This window comes from Melospiza melodia, chromosome 11, assembly GCF_035770615.1.
Source record: "Melospiza melodia melodia isolate bMelMel2 chromosome 11, bMelMel2.pri, whole genome shotgun sequence".
NCBI classification, from domain to species: Eukaryota; Metazoa; Chordata; class Aves; order Passeriformes; family Passerellidae; genus Melospiza; species Melospiza melodia.
The window spans coordinates 15,726,208-15,743,953 of record NC_086204.1 but is presented as its reverse complement, the minus strand read 5'-3'; the positions used below and the strand labels follow the sequence as shown (position 1 = coordinate 15,743,953).

At 36.7% G+C, this 17,746-nt stretch overlaps 1 protein-coding gene across 6 annotated transcripts in view; it reads right to left on the bottom strand.

Moving 5' to 3' along the window:
* ZNF644 (zinc finger protein 644) overlaps positions 1 to 17,746 on the bottom strand; it is a 77,198-nt gene that overhangs the window by 7,313 nt on the left and 52,139 nt on the right. For 4 of the 6 annotated variants that reach the window (XM_063165735.1, XM_063165736.1, XM_063165732.1 and 1 more), the window contains exons 3-5: positions 12,865 to 12,970; positions 8,618 to 11,646; positions 7,842 to 8,447 (exon numbers count right to left, since the gene is read on the bottom strand). In XM_063165735.1, the coding sequence (XP_063021805.1) occupies positions 7,842 to 8,447; positions 8,618 to 11,615 (3,604 nt within the window). In that variant the 5' untranslated portion in view covers positions 11,616 to 11,646; positions 12,865 to 12,970. Of the gene's footprint in view, positions 1 to 5,182; positions 5,306 to 7,841; positions 8,448 to 8,617; positions 11,647 to 12,864; positions 12,971 to 17,746 lie in introns of all 6 variants that reach the window. The other 2 variants (XM_063165738.1, XM_063165734.1) reach the window with 2 other exon arrangements.

Genomic DNA, 17,746 nt, shown 5'->3' with positions numbered 1-17,746 from the left:
GAGAGCTTTCTCTTTCCTACAAGACCTGCGTTGGTCTTCTGCAACAGATTGCTGACGCCTGATGGGTTTGTGTGTGTGTACGTGTTTGTGTGTGTGTGTAATCTTCTAAGAAAAAAACCCCTCTGAACTACTGTGCAATCAAACAACAGCAACACTGACAGAAATTGCCATAATGAACCAGGAGAGGCAGTTTCTACTTCCTTGAAAGGCACCTTTTCTATGAACAGTGAGAAAACAAGGAAAACAAAAGGGCATGTTCCTTCAGCCATTTATGATGGAGACTCCATATAAGGAAATTATAAAACAAAGAGAAGAAAATACCACAGTAAAAGACCACGAAAAAGGACTCAGATTACGCTATGAATTCTCACAGCAACTTAGCTAAATTTGAAAGTAGATTTGCCCAAGGAAGAAGCTGTTATAAAAGACAGAAAACACTAAGAACACAAATCCTGGGTTCTGCAAGGGTCATTTTTTTTTCCCTTCATCTTCTGAGACAGTGAACATATTCTTTTACATTTTAGGGAGCTCAAAGCAGCACCAGTATGTTTTGAAGTTACTCCAGTGAAGATGGAAAGTGAGTGAAGAAGGAGGAATATCTGAGTAAAGCTCATTGAAAACTACAATTCAAACAGCAGTTATGAGGCATGTGTACCAGTAACCATCACAGTAATTTCATTTTGTCTATCCAGAGAACAAGAAGTTTAAATACAGTCACATGCACAGACTTGAGTACTCTGTTGATACAATGCTTACAAGAAGTTGCAAACATCACCTAAATCACACAATTGCCTCAGCCATTGCCTCCCCATAAAGTAGCCATGTTCCAACCAAACTCAGTTCCTGCTTTTTCTATGCCTTTACTGTAACAAAACATGACCTCCTCAGAAAGTCCTTTATCGTGTCTGGGAAGAGACCAAGGATAAATTAGATCTAGTAAGCTGCATGGAAATTGCAGCAAATTGCTATAGAGAGGTAGGAACTACTGATCATTAACAGCTACTCTGTAGTTATAACAGCTTCCAAACTATCATTCCTCACTCTCCACAAAGGCCTACTTCTTTTTGGAAGAACTCTTTCTTTCAAGTTTGGCCACCTGGTGTTTCCTAGTTGATAACTGAAAAGCTTCTTGTAAACAACTAGTCACACAACATCCTCAAACTGCTGATACAACATGGTGGAGAAATTACCCATTTAAAACAAAAGACTATCAAACTTTGGAGCATTCTACTTCAGATACTTACGTACAATTTCAGAGCACACTACTTTGAAAAATATATGCTAGGTAAAAGCACTGCATACAAAAACCTCTGTGATGACTTATCAAGAAAGACTACAAGCAGATGGACACTGGAAGTTCCAATGAGCATGCCTAAGTGAACTAGACAGGTCACAATTAGATGCCCTTTCATGCTATGACATTTGGTCTGCAGTTCCAAATTAAAATGCTCTGCTTCCTGATGTCTTTAACAGGAAATGCTTCTTATTTCAGGAAAACTGAAGCTGGGTCTTTTATTCGGACTTCATTACTTTTGTCAAAGTGTACCTAAGCTAAAACAAGTTGAATAATTTGACACAGAAATGGAACTAGTTAAACATTTGAAAACACTGCCAAGTAAAAAATAACGAACTATCTTTCTTGTACATTTAGTCACTAACTTTTCAAATTCAATCACTTGCTATCTATCCTCATCACTACTGCACAGTGAAGTACATTAAATAAACCCCTCCTATCATTTGCTCACTGTAGGATTTTGTAAGATGCTGAAAATGAGCTCATCATGCCAGTTGATTTGTTATGACTATAACAGCACAGAACAATGACACACAAAGCCAGTGGATCTCAGATTCCTGCATACTTCATATGCTTCCACCACAAACGTCCCAAAGCTACAAGTTTGACAAAACAACATTTGAAATTATTTGAACACGTAGCAGCCCTCATGAACCACTACCTCAGTCACACTGTTGGCTTGAAGGCCAGACTCCTTGCTCTGTACTTTACTGTTCCCTCCCAAGCTTCTGACAAAGCAGTCTCCACCTATAGAAGCAGAGACCAAAGAAGAAAGTGGTGATTTCCAGAAGATTAAAACAAGCAAGAGAAGACTGAGTATGTGAAAAGGGTCAACAAAGAGAAGATGTAAAAAGCCAGGGTGCAAGAAAAGAATCAAGAGACTTGGGGAGAGCCAGGGCAGGAGGGAGCAAGAGAAGCCCAGAGAGAAAAAAAGAAAGGAAGCTGAATATACAACTATACGAAGAAGAGTGAGATGAATTTTGAAGATTTTGTGTAGGTTTGTTCAATGCTCTGAGGATACTCAGAAGAAAGAAGCAAGTTGATCACCAGCTCTGAGAAACATCAATGTGTTGCTATACATCAAAATAGGTATAAAAGGAAATTTAACATCTATTCAAAATGAGCAATTACACTGTTAAAAATTGGACTGAATAACAACAACAAAAAAATTCCAGCCAGACATCTGAAGACACAGGTATTTGCTCTACAGTGGATCTAATGCATTGGTATAGGCACAAAAAAAGTTTAATAAAGATTAACCTCAAAAAGCCAACAGCCTAGGAACTTTCAGTTCTAGCATGTTTTTCTCCAATCCATTATCCAAAGCTACCATTATGCTTAACTATGTCTACTATACTGCTAAAATTGTCGAGTTTCATTTGAAAAGAAAAATAGGCTAAAATTTAACTAAATATGAAGACATTGCTGACTGAAGAAGCAGGACACCTGCTGGAAGAGCAATATGGTAACAGTCAATATCAAAAACACGTGCAGACAAATGGACAATCTGAGACTAGTACATAAGCTAATGTAATGCTGGGAAAGGCCTCACTTTGGTGGCATGCAGGGATCTTGTATTTCTCATGTTATTTCTCCTAATAAATAGTAGTGCCTAGACAGGTCCCATATCAACTACCAGATAATCAAATGTTCATGTTTAGACATTATTTTATTACAGCAAGAAACAGAGATAATTATTCAACTGATGTGATTAATTTTTGGTAGTTATGTTTGCTTTAGAAGATATAAGAAAGGCTTAATGAGAAGCAACATGTATATGTATAAACATGTTCTCAATGTCTCCATACAATGGTGGATGACCATTGAAGGTTTAGCTGTAGCTGAGGCCCAACTGAAGACATCTCAAAATTGCTCTCAACCACAACCATCTTTTAATAAGAAAATCTGAGATCTACTCAAGAGTAACACTCATAACAAGAGTGTACTTGTGTGTGCTTTAAAACTAGTGTGTACTAATGAAATCTTGCATTAAAATAATTCTCTTCACAAAACTTGTATTATAAAGTGGAATATCAAACAGAACAACTGTTTAAAGCATATTTTTTGGTCTACAAGCCTTGCATTAAGCTTGCTTGAGTGAGAAGTCACTGAGCAAAGCCTACAACCTTCACTGAGTTGCAGCAGAGTAATGATTATGTTGCTGCAGATACACATTGGTTGCATGATGTTACATGGACATGGAACTCAACATGGACTCCTTAAGTCAATGGTTCCAGCGACACGCCTTTATCCACGGTATAAGTTATTTATCTGGCTTAGCTCCAGCTTCTGAGAGCAAAACATTTTTTCCCCCAAACTTTTATTTCTAACCTTTTATTTAAACCTCGTTTCTAACCCCATTTTGTTTCCAACCTAATTCAAAACAAACTTCTAGGTCCAATGATAGAAGACTCATGAGTTTTCTTTCCATTCTTGTAAGAAAAGTGGCATCTGTTCTCATGACTATGCACCTACTTCACTAGCAAAATACTTAGAGAAAACAAAAAAAAATCCCCAAAAGTACCTAAACCAGCTTCCTTCACTTTTCCCATTTAGCAAAAGGGAAGCTAGGTACAAAGTGCTTGTCTAGGATTCAATCTCTGTACTATCCTATTCGCCAGTGTCTCCTTCACTGATTTACTGTTATTAATGTGCAATTTAAATATATAGCTATTGAAAAATACTTCCTCAGGAAGTCTATAAGAAAAGGAACTTACCACAGGACTAATATAAAATCACAGCAGTGGTAAATTAAGTTCACTACTATCAGCCTGCTACTGAATAAATATGAAAACTTTCAGAATCACTGACTAAAGGTATATTCTTCTACATGTTAGGTATTACTGCATCTGCTGACTTCCTTCCAAATCTGCTTTGTTATGGCACTAATGTAAAGCAACAGAAGACCTGGCAGCCACAGGCCCGCGTTACAAAAATATTACTTTTAGCCTTCTACAGAGAAAGCCTGCTACTCAGTTTGTCATTCTTAGCATAATGAATTACATTTGCAGATCAAAAAAGGATTACACATTTTCCAAGAGCATTATGTAAAAGTCTGTGTTTGTTGACACAGAAAACTGATGGTTGCCCTTCTTAATTACAGAATATTTCAGGCTTCATATCTTCAAATTTTCCTCATTATATTGCATCTCTGCTCCTCAATTTGCTGTTGACCATGTGAAGTCCCACTAATCTCAGCAATAATCCAAGTAAACTGAGAAACTGCCTACAGCCAAGCAAGCTGCAGGTCTCTGAAAACAAATCAAAATATGGCATATTAGAAGAATTTCAAAATGAACTGTGTTTTAATAAAGAACATTAATAGCAGTGCCAAGTGCTACTGTACTACTCTCACTCAATGGCAGAGCAGGTAGTTTTTGGATTGTGAGCCAAACAAGATATGAAACCAACTGCATATGATATGTTGTTAGAAATATACAGAGTGTAAAATGACTTGCTTTTCCTATTTTACTGAAGTATTCTTTGTAACTGTATGTACAAGACAGTAAAAACTACTTGTTGTATCCTTGCCTTTTTCCTTCCCACCGCTCTCATTTCTGAGACACTTTGAAACACTTCATTTGAAGGCCAACTATCTGGTTTGGAAGTTGCGATATCATCAGAGAATGAATTTAAGCAACCATCTCTTAGTTTTGCTTACATACCTTAAATGTTGGATCCAAAATCAAAGACTAAGAATGAAAATCAGACATGAGAGTGGACAACAGCAACATACGTTTTCTTACAAGTTGCTGAAGTTTTATGGCAAATAAATCGTTTACCGGCAGAGGCTTCAAAATTATTTTGAATTAACATATGCTTTTGTCCAGTCTGATGAAGAAAATGTATCATAGACAGACTTGCTTTTACATCTGTAACAAAACATACCTGTCCCAGTCAAAAGTCCAGCACTCTTCTTTCGTGCATAAGCGCGTAAGTGGTTGGACAGGCTAACAGCACTTGTAAACGTCGTATTGCAATGCACACACGTTCTAAGCTTCACAGGCATACCTATCATTCAAAAGAAAACTATAATCCAGTTCTCTCTTCAAAAAATGAAATTCTCAAAGCGTTGTAAAAAGTTTTCTGCAATAAAGATGGTTTAAAATATATTCACTGCATTGACGCAATTGTTTAGTATATTAGAAGGATCCAAGTTAACCGTTATTAGTTTTCCACCTACAGCTTTAAGCCAAACCATGTTATTTGAAAAAGAACAGAAAGGAGGCAACTTGAGCCCAGTAGGCTACTCTGCATTTAATACCTACTACCAAGCTCCTACAGATCTCCACATAATGAAGCTCCAATTCCAAAATACAGTCCTGCAATTTGAATAGCACAATTCTGTTGAGAAATTTCAGACCTTTCAGAATTTCCAATAAAGAGAATTTGAAAAGTCAAGTTGACAAAGTGGTAATTAAAAGTGTTTTACCCATAAGACTAAAGCACTCTGCTAAAATTAGGCTGCTGTTGAAGGCTCAGAGAAAAAGGTGGTAAAACACACCAGTGAACAGCTGTTAGGCAAAACATTTGTTCAGTTCATTTTCTATTCATTACTTTAGATGCACAATTGATAATGAAACTAAATTATTTGAATGTTTTTTTTTGCCAAAATCTTTGTGCTAAATAAGTATCAACAAAGCAACATGCTATTTATCACACGAAAACAATGAAACAATACTGAATTCCTCACTTACAGACAAAGAAACCATTATAACTTATCTCCTGCTCAACTTCACCATATTTCTCCCTGCATTTTACAAAAGATACATTGTTTTGGTCAACTAATATTTCAGGTTCTCTACTAATAAATTATTAGAAGAATAAATGAAAAAGCTAAAACTACTCAGCTGAAAAGTCTCTGCAGGAAAGAAAGAATGCTATTCTCCAGCAGCCCACAGAAGACATGCTGTTTTTTCAGGCAAGTTACAGAAGAAGAACACCTGTTGGTAACAGCTTTTATAAAACTAAACCCAGAATTAGGAATATTTGCCTTTTTTAGGAAAAAAAGAAGATTTTCAACTTGATGTTAAATGTTTTCTTATTAACTCAACTGGCACAGTGCGTTAGTTATCAAATTCTGTTACCTCAGCCACAGAAAACTATGGGGCCCCATTCAGAACTGTTAGTACTATGCGAGCATGTGTTTATTTTTACTTGGTTGTTCATCATAGCCAAACAGGTTCTACCTAGTATTGAGCAGTAAATATTACACAGAAAGCAAAACACAGTGTCAGGTTTGGCAAACTATTCTTGAGTGTTATTTTTCAAATCATTAAACCTGTCAAAGATACACTTCCTTTATTAAGCAATCTCCTGTCTTAAGGGACAACCACAGACATACAGAAGACATAAAATGTAATTCTTTTCCACTTCTACTATGTCATTTTAGAAAGCCACTCTTCTTAAGAAATTTATTGCCACACACTTTTATAGCCCCTAAAAGAACTTCTGAGCACGTCAGATTGTTGGGATTTTTTGTTTAAAGAAAAGAAAAGAATACAGGTGAAAAAGTACTAGGCACTGCCAGTTTTACTAACCTGGTTAATAACAAGAAAAGAAACAGCACAAAAAAAAGTCAGGGGTATAAAAATAAGATCTTCAGAACCCTGCAGCATTGGTGGTGTCCAACCAAGAAACCGGTAAATGCAAGCTCTACATACATATTAAAAGGGATGTTGTAAGAGTTCCCAAGACTAGAAATAATTCTCATGTGACAAATAAGTTAAAAACATCACCCTAAAAGCCTGTTCTATTAGTATACAGAGTAGCTAGGAAGTTGATTGTAGAATTGTTTCATTAGCACAGTTCTCAGTGGAGGGACAATCTAGGTCCTTATTGGTCAGAGGCCGTGCATTGGAAACCTGCTGGCTACAACTGCATACCAGCAAAGCTTGACCCAGCATAGGTTGTCACTCAGGATGGACAGGCCCTAAGCAAGCATGAGTTTCTCACAGCAGCCACAATTTGCAACAAACAAGAATCAATGTATGTTATAAGAGTATCTTTGCCTTAAACCATCAAAATTAGTTGACAGTGATTTACCAATCTGCAGTATTATGCATTTATAATGGTATCAACAGTTCTGTCAGTTTGAGCAAATGCTGCCTTGCACAAACCTTGAAGACTTAAACGCAGTATTCCTAAACCAGCTGTTTTACCACCCAAAAACAGGGTTGCAAGCCCAAACGTTTCAGAACTGTTAGTCTACCAAATATGCATAGACACTTCAACTTGTTTACTGCAGGATGTGTCTTCTTCCTTTACTGAGGCTCACTTTGTGTCCACTTTCAATGTGCATGCCCAGGCATATGCAGAACAGGAACTATATTCCATACAAAAACCCTTCAGTGCTGCTGATGGGTTTTTTTCACTTTAGGAAAAACAAGTCAGAAAAATTTGCTGGGCTACCTCTCGCAGCCAAGTGTCCTCTGGAAATGAAACAATAATTAAATGAACAGAATCCCAAATAAAATACTCTGCAATTGTACATTTTCTATGAATCATATGACTTTTTTGGAAATGTTGTCAAGAAACACCTTCTTACCTGACTGCATAGTCAAGTCCATTTTTTGTGGCTGATACATCAATGGACTGTCTTCATTTAATGGAAGAACACATTTCTGAACAAACCTCTTTCTTGCAGTTTGATTATGAATCTTTTGAGGGGAAATATCAGGATTTCTTTCTTCTCCTAACCTCTTGTTTTTCAGGAGTTCTATCAGTGTAAGTGACTGATTTCTTTTTCCATCATGCAGTACTGCTTTTGTTTCATCACATTCATTTAGGAAACTCAGCCCTTCTTCCTCCGATGCAGACACAGATATATCTTCAGTCTTTAAGCCATTATGGTATGCTTCAAGAGGTATAACATTCTGAGATAAAAAGTCATCATTTGATGCAAATTTCTGAGCAACAAATGGTCTGGGAATAATACGGCGACTGTTCAAAGCCTTTAGGATTTTTTCATACTTCTCTTCATTTTGCATCATCTCATTCAGAACACAGATGGGAGACTTGTGTGCATCCCACTTGGTTTTGCCAAGCCTCTTCAGGTGTCCTCGCACATGATTAGACAATCCAATTTTAGTATCGAACCAGCCACCACACAGCTGACATGTATGCTCAGAGGAAGTTTCAGATTTCTCAATCGCTACAAAGAAAATAATTACAATGTTTTTTGACAATTATATACAGTTAAACATGACAACTGCAAATCACAAGAAGAGAGGCTCGAAAAGAAGCTAAAGTGAGCCTTGTTCAGTGCTCAATAAATCCCTTTGTCCACCCAACTTCGTACCCACATAAAAAACCAAATCTTACCTTTTCTAACACGTTTAACTGGAGTCCCTGTTCCAGCTCTTTTAAAATGCTGCATTTTGTCACTTGTTGCTATCTGTTCTGGTGAAACAACATGACGGGCTTCATAGCTTAGTCCAGCTCTGTGAAGATGTCCTCTGACATGATTGGACAAGCCAACACCTGTTTCAAAGGTTGCTGGACAGTATGGGCACGATTTCTTTTCAAGCGACAAATCAGTCCAGTGGAAAACTGAATTATGCTTTGGCAATGCTGATCCTACATTTTCTAAATTCTGAGGATCATGCAAATCATGCAAGAAGTTACTACCCTCAGCATCTTCGTAATACTCAAAATAAAAGCCATCATTCTGCTCATAACCAAGTGAAGATCTATCACCAGCTTCATTATCTTCCATTTTACCTTTGAATATGGGGAATAGGTTTACATGCTCCTGATTAATATCACTGTAAGATTCATCCTCCACAGACTGTGTAGTGTAATCACATAGTTCAACATTATCCCATGAACTTTCATCCTCCGTTTCATAGCTGTCTTTTTTTTCAGCAGAGTTTAGTTTCTGTAAAACAACAACAGTCATTTTATGCAGAAAATCTGGATAGCAATCCAAATCATCTCCTGTAACAGAGCCTTCCCTCTTGGATTCTTTAACCACTCTTTTTACAGCTACATGCCTATGATCTTTACAGCCTTCTGCCCTTTTGCAATCAAGGCTATTTGAATCCATGACAAAACAATTATTACTTGATGAAGAAAATAAATGTAAAGCACTGACAGATTTGGACTCTTCCTTTTTTAAATGCAAAGGGTAAGAGTCACTAGATTTTTTAATAATCCTGTAGTTTTCATATTTGTGTCTATATAAATAATTACTTTTTTTGGCACTAGCTTTCTGCTTTGCTGCTTGATGAAAACATTTACGTTTTTGGTCAATGCTATTTCTAATAAAAAAGTTCTTGTTTGTAGAATTTAGATTGCACACACTTACAGATGACTGTGAAACGCTTTTCCGAGCCTTCTGTATCCTGTAGGGTCTCTTGTGAAGTTTTGCGAAGTTACTGGATTGTGAAGTAGAGCCAAATGATCTTTTTGCATCCTGTTTTAAAGCAGAGTTCTTTGGAAAAGTAGAAGAATGTTTGATCAACTGTTTTGTCCTGCTACGAAAATCTAAAGATTCTTCTATTATACTGCCTTTTCTTTTCTCTAGTCTAAGATGGCTACCAAAGGGATCAAGGCATGATCCTGAATGCAAATATGCCATGTGTTTTTTTAAAATGCTTCTAGCTGAAGTAGCAAATGGACACAGCTTACACATATAGGTCGATGACTTTCTTGAGGATCCTAAATAAGGATCTTTCAAGGATGCCTTTTTCTGAGTTTTTCTCTGGGACAAGTCACTACCAATAATTGAACACTTGACTACTGCTCCATGAGCGATCCCTCGATGGCATTCCAGTTCATTTTCTGTCACAGCCATGAAATTGCATTCCTCACAACAGTAATATCTTTTATCTTTTTCATGGGTCTTTGCATGCTGCACAAACGTTTTGGGACAATTGGTACCAAATACACACTGTGGGCATTGTAACCGCGCACTCCTACCCTCATCCTGAAGTTCTTTTAGCTCACGGATTTCTTCCATCAGTTTCTGCCTTCTTTCCTGGTGAATTATCATGTGTTTAAGAAGGGAATTACGATCTCGGAATGTCCTTCCGCATTCCCTACACGCATAGGGCCTGGGGACATTGAGATGCCGAAAATGACTGTTCCCATCTAAATGGTACATCATATGCCTATGCAGATGTTTCTTCTCTCTAAAATTCACATTGCACTTTGTACAGGGATAAAACGATGGTTCATCAGTACTGAAAGTAGATGGTGGTTCAGAATCATTCTCTTCACATTTGTTTTTCAAAGTATTGGATAGGAAAGTGCTAGTGTGAACAGGAGAAGTATCTTCTGCACAGTTACTAGTGGGACTATAAATGAGCTGCTGGATACCATCAACAGTTTCCAGCTCTTCATCTGTAGATTCGGGCTTTACTTTACTCAATGAGTATTTCTGTGGTTCTACTATTTGTAGCTCCTCATTCTGCTCTAAGAATTCAACATTTAACAGTTTTGATTTACTAGGAATACAACTGGTATCATCAAAACAGTCTTCAGTATAGCGTGTTATTTTACTAACATCCATTTTCCTTTTTCGCTTCTTTTCTAGCCCTACCTTACAGTGAACGGGAGACTTCTCTGTTGTTTCTTCATTAGTCATAAGAAACTGTATAAACTCTTTCTGTGGATCCCAGCTGGGATCACATCCCGATCCAAAGCCACCTGTACCTGAGGAAATGCTTGTTAATGTATCGACACAATCATCTTTTAATAGTAAATTTTTATCATCCTCACAAACTTCTACTTGGTCTACTAAAGTGCTATCTACACTATTTCCTACTGTTTTCTGTGAATCACAACCAATTGAAGCAGAGGTAGGTAGATTTTTAATGGAATGAGTCAGGTTCTTAGCATGTGCTACATCAGGTAACAAAAATAAAACCTGGTGCTGATTGGATTTCTGTGTTGTACTCTTCGCAGGCAGCTGCAGATCATGAACCACTGTCAAAGTTGAGCAGGAATCTGCAAGATGACCTCCAGGCTGTCCAGTGGTTAATGAAACGCTGCCCTTACTCATATTGGAAGTCTTTGTTGAGGTGGAGTGTGAAACTGGTCCATTAACAGCAGTTCCTCTAGACAACATAAAGTTTTCACTAGAAACAGTAGGAGCACCAGTGTGTATAAACAGAGAAGCCTGGCCTCCACTTAAGGCTTTTTCAGATCTGTCCCTTGATAGCTCCTCAGTCAGAGTCAATGTATTGTTCTGAAATGATGTGTCACTCTCTTCTGGTTTGGGAATGCCACCTTCTTCCTCAGATACAAAATTATCATCACATAGGATTTCTTCTTCTTTAGCACCAGTGACTTCGGTATTTGTCTCTAAATCATCCATATTGCTGGTCTATCCATTAAGTACATTTACACTAAAAACAAACAAGAAAAAATCAGCCAATTGCAGAAATAAATAATGACAACTTTAATTTAGAACTCTTCTTCAGGACCACTCTTCACACTGTATTCTAAAAAGATGTTTTGAACTTGTCAAAAATCTACTTTTCATTTAGGATATCCAGACTATTTATAGTGAACCAATGAAGAAAGAAAAAAAAACCACTATTTTTTGCTATGCAATATTAATAACCATACAGCAAACTAGTCACTGACAAATATCCCAGTTCAAAGAAACCTGAGACCTACACACAAGCAAGATGGGGAAAATCAGATTGCCAAAACAAAAGCAAATGCATTCTATATGTACATAAATATAGATTATCTTCAGTTGTTCTCCAGAAGTAAAAGTAAGCAGTAAAGGCTACCCAGACATCTACTAGCAATTCTGTTGGTTTTTTTTAACATACTTTATTTAGGAAAATAAAAGAGTCTTTACTTTTCTCAAGGTAGCACTTTTTTTGAAGTACTTCCATACAACTGACCTGATGCTGCATGGAAGCCTGCAGAAGGGAAAAGCACAATGAAGCTGATTTTGAGTATCTGATTAGTGACAGAGACACAGCAAAAGATCAAACTCACTGAGGAACCTAGATGTCTTCCATTTCCCTTCTTACAAAAGGACCCTCATTGCTTTAAAACAAATAAATCCCATTTGCTTATGAGGCTATTTTAAATGGTAAGCAAATTAAACAACATCCTATCAAAGGTGGGGGAAAAATACTGTAAGAACAAAACATTTCATTAGGATCTACCTACCAGATGAAGTCACTGTGTTGAATCCAGAGCATGACACTAACAATATCTTCCAGTACAGAGAACTACTGCATATTAACTCCCCGCGGGTGGCCTTGTCTTTCTACAAGTGACTCTTACTCATACATCTAATCATCTATTCAATGCTTAGTGAGCACAAAGGAGCTGCCTACACATGAAAATCAATGTGTGACCAACAGAAATGTAAACGTTAGTCTACCCTGGCATTCACTTTTTATACAGGTCCTCAGAACACAGTGAGCACAAGGCATTAAAACACCTGGGAGTCAGGACATCTACATTTTACAGAAATCACATATTTTACCCTTAGAGAGTACTACTCACTTTGATCTTTTGTGAGATTTGATTCCTGCAATCACATAGTTTCAGTTACTAATTAACATTTTGAATGGAACTCAGTTAAAAGGAGTTATTACCTAGATTCTTTGAATTAAGATGTTATAACTCACAACTAATATGCATGGCTTCCTGCAATGGTCCTTTATCGAAATCCAGGAAGACCACTTTGGACATCCTTTTTTCCTAAGGAGAGAAAACAACCTAGTTAAACAATTTTCATCTCCAAACATAACATTTTAAAATATGTCCAGTATTTTAAACCCAACAGAATGACAGCTATCCACACAATTCAAAGCTAAGTACAACATCACAGAAATTCTCTTTTATTGCACTTGTTTTGTTTCAAATCAGCAAAAGGACAAAACAATTACTTAACCTCTTCTGAGTTTGTAAAAAACAAACCTTAATGTAAGGTAACTTACTTTTGCAGATAAAAGTAATTCTATTTGGAGCACAAATACAATGAAAAATTAAGTAATTACAAAAGTATTTCCCTTGTTACTCCACCACTGAACTAGCCAATTTAGAAATGCAGCAATGCTCACATCAGAGGCATAATAAATGTTTGAAGTGTGTGAAATATTTTACTGTATTATTATCTATAACATACCTTTATGCAAATGTTCTACTGGACACCCAGTTCCTCATCTTGCCAAAAAAATCTTCTTAGATTTTTTTCTTTGCTTTGCTGTTTTGAGATGGGTCATTTTTCACTATAATAACGACTTCCAATAAGATCACATCCAAAGCTATCACCCTAAAATGGTGATAATGCACCACCCAGCAGGAACCTTTATATCACCTCCATAAGTTAGAAATGGGCAGTGCAAACATGTGCTAAGAATCAGTAATGCAAAAGTCAATTAAAAGAAGTGAAGCCTACAATGATGCACAACAGCTTCAGCAATTTTTCAACTCAGAAATGTAGGCTTCATATATTATCGGCAGCAAAGTATAAAACTGTTCACAAAACCTTGGTAAGAAATTGAGTAAGACAATTTTGCCTGGAAGATGTGCATTTTCCTTGGTTTATTGCTGCAGAAGCAGACAAAAGCCTGCTCAGTCAACCTGAGAGCCTGTATTAGCTTTGCTCAACAGGAAGCAACGTTGCTAACGAAGTGGTAAATTCAGCGTTAATGAGTGGCTTCACTGTTACCACCTCTGAGGTAAAACCTTCCATGTTCCAAGTTCCACCCATCTGTTGTGGTGTGAGGGGTTCAGAGGAAGAACAGACGCTTCCCATTTAAAGCAACTTCACTGGTACCCCCGAACAGCGGGGAGGCAGACTGAGAACACCGTGCTGCTCGGAGCCTGCAATCCTCATTATCAGAATGCCGCCTCAAAACTGCTCACACGTTTACAAGATGAAGGCAAAATTATGTTGTTCTACATACAAAATCATACTGCTAATGAATATTAGTATTAAAGCTGAAGTTAAGAAAGAGGCTAAGACACCCTGTGGTCACCATTAAACTGAAACTCTCCTCAGAGTTACCAGAGATATCTAAAGCATTACCAAATGCAATCTTGTAAGAGACTCCTCTCCATACTGTGTATTTATGGAGATTGGGAACTACTGATGATTAGAAGTCTTCTGTGGTAAAACAGGTATCCCTACAGATTTCAGTCTTTGAATCAACCCTGAAATGCTTACTGTATCAATAATATCACTGCTACATTTTAATAATTGTCAGCTAATTATCACTTTTATTCTTATCATCAAGTATTATTATTTTTTCAGCTATCAAGTTGGTACAATTCACTATTTTTTGTGCAGGACAACAACAATAAAGTTAACAGTTTTAACAGTGTGGCATTAGAGAAAACAGAAAATGTACTTTTAAATTATAATAATTTGGTCTTGTGATAACACTGAACTAAGATGCAATAATTCAGTTACATTATGTACTCCACATGCCAGAATTTATGCAGTAACAATGACAGGTATAACTAAAGACACAATGCCATGTTTTGTGAGGAAATGTTATCATCTAACTTGTCTCTTGGGAAAGAAAGAAAGATCATTCATTGTAACTAAGATGTAACCAAGGCTATGCAATATACTTTGCATGCTTCCATCAGAGTTTTAAAATTATCTTCTCTATACCATATCAGGAATACAAAATTATTAATTGTGTCAAAATATATAGCATTTAATACTCGGTGTATTTGAAAAATTAAAAATTGAGATCAAACTTCCAATTTCTTGAAATACTGCTTATCATATCCACTACCAGGACTATAGTACCTCAACTAGACGTTTGAACTAATTTTTATTTAAGAATCTAGTGCAATATGCCTAGGAGATATATACATGTAAAAATAGTGATGGAACGTGTATGGTAAAGCCTACACAAGTATACACAATTCCAGCTCCTACCTTTGAAACACACTTTATCTAAAGCCTAGGTCAAATTCAATGATTTAAATTCAATTATTCAGTTCAATTATTTCAGTTAAGCCTAAGAATAACTGCAATGCACTTAACAGTGTTATTCTTGGTTTACATGCTATGCTATTTACTATACAGAAATTACTTCATATTCAAAAGTAGAAAGAAACCAATTATTTATTCAGCTAAGCCACATTCCACTCTCTATTAACTGATTTGAAATCTACCTAATTTTAAATACTGTTTTTATTCATAAAGTATCAGTTTTAAAAATCATAATGTGTTCTGCAGATATGACTGCCTGTGGCCAGACAGTCTGAGCATTAAAGAAGTGTAAGGTCAGATCTATCTTCAAGCTGACAGATCATAATTTAAATGCCTTAAGCTAATCTTATTGTCTTAAAAAATCTTGAACATCAGTATTTTTGCAAACTATCAGCACTTGCTATAACACCCTTATTACACTACATCTTGAGGTTACTACAGAAGAAATGAGGTGATAATTGCATATTAACATAATTATTTGGTAATCCCTCCAAGCAGGCTTCCTAGGTCACTCAGTAATTCAGATTAGATGCAACCTTCCTGTCATCAGATCTATGCTGTCCACTTTCTGTTCATTAATAATTCTTTTTGATAGGAATGTACTTAAATCCATTGTTCTATGTACATTATTAATTGTATTTATTACCAGTAGGCTTACGACCTTTCCAAGTTCTTATTTCATAACTACAACCTTTACTATGCAGTAGGGTCACACACCAAATTAGGAGCACTGCCTTCATGCAACGCTGGCTCAGTAAAGCTTGCACCTCAGTGCAAGCCCAGTGTCATTTCACAGGGATTTACCATAAATTTGAAAGCACACTGGAGCCGAAAATTAAGACAGAAGAATTTGGCTGAGTTTGTGAAACGCTTTTAGTGCCTTTATGTGTTCTGATGTCAAGTTTCTCACTAAATTCATAACTGTGAGTCAATGAGTTAAAAGCACAGAGCAACTATTAAGCAGCACAAACACTTAGAAGCCATCTCCTAAATGGTTTGAATTTCACCAGCCTATTTAAAGAAACTGAGGAAGTCCAGTGTCTTTCAGCAGTGCTGTAACAAAGGCAAAAACATACTTGTCCTGTGCTAAATAACTTCTCATAAGTCAAGTTCTTGAAGCAGATATGTGAATATCCAGGACACTCAAGGGATTGTTCAAATATTCAAGACAGAGGAAAGGTGCTTCAGGTTTGCACTGCTCACATTTATATTTTTCTTTGAGACTTCACTACGTAAATAGAGAAAACTAACAACACCTACCATTTTTCCACAAGTGTCCCTGTAATAAAGCTTTCTCAAGTGACAGATTGTATTAAAGGTGATGCAACCAAAATCACAGATTTTTAGGCAACAAACAGAAGACCAGAGAGAGTTTAAGTACATCATGGTGCAGGACTAAAAAAGCATCTCCTTCCATTTTGCACCATCAGTCTATGCTTTAAAACCTTACTCATGGCAAACATCAAACACAGAACTTCTGCCAGAAGAGGAAGGTTTAAGAACCTCTGGAAAACGAAGGTTTGTACAGAGTAATAGAGGAACTGGTACTGTACCAGTACAAACCAGCCACATCTTGAGAAAAAAAGAACAACCTTAGAATTCAGCTGCACAATATTTTTGCCTCCTCCATATAGTAATGCACAGTTTATGCCTCTGGAGCTTTGGGTATTATCTAGCAATATTATTGGCCCAAATCAATAAAATCATGATACTCTGATAATTAGAAGAATACCTATTACTTGTTTTCCAGTTTTTTTTTTAAAAAGCTATCGCACTCCACCCTCCAGATGGAAATAAAACCACAAACAAAGCCTGACAGCTAGAGGTGAGTCAGTGACTCACCTTGCCTTCCCTCAGCTTCTATTTGTGTTTGCAAATTAAGTTGTTGAAAACACATTTCTTTCTGCACAGCTGAAACATTATTTGTAGATCACCTTACTTAGCTTTGAAATCTACAAATGAACACTTCTGCATTTTTTCAAACTTCTGCAGTGAAGAGACAGCTTGTTTAATATGCCTAACACCATGAGCACTGCCCTCCCCACCTACTCTACACACAGTCCACAGTTATTAATCTAACTACAACATGAAGAGTTCCATTCAAAACTAGTGCTCTTCAATACAATTCAAATCCACAGCTGTTCACATAACAACATGAACACTGGAAAACTCCCATAGCTAACTAGACTGCCATATAAAAAAAAAATTCAAAGCAGTACGAAATATTACCAATACAACATTTGTAGTATACCTAAATAAATACAAAGTTATGCCATCCACAGTATAACCTTTTATAATACTGTTAGAAAGTTCACTGAGTTGTCAAACATCTGTGGAAAAAGGTGATCACAGAGAGAAATTCTCAGTTATAGAGCAGTCATGACAAAAGCAGCTTATCTTTTCAGTAAGATTATAATTGGGAAGATCAAACCCAAAGCACACTTTTTCAGTAAGTTATTTTCCTTAAGCCTAGTTCCTAATGCAACAATGTCTTCAAAAGCTCTCTGTCAGGAACAGTAAGG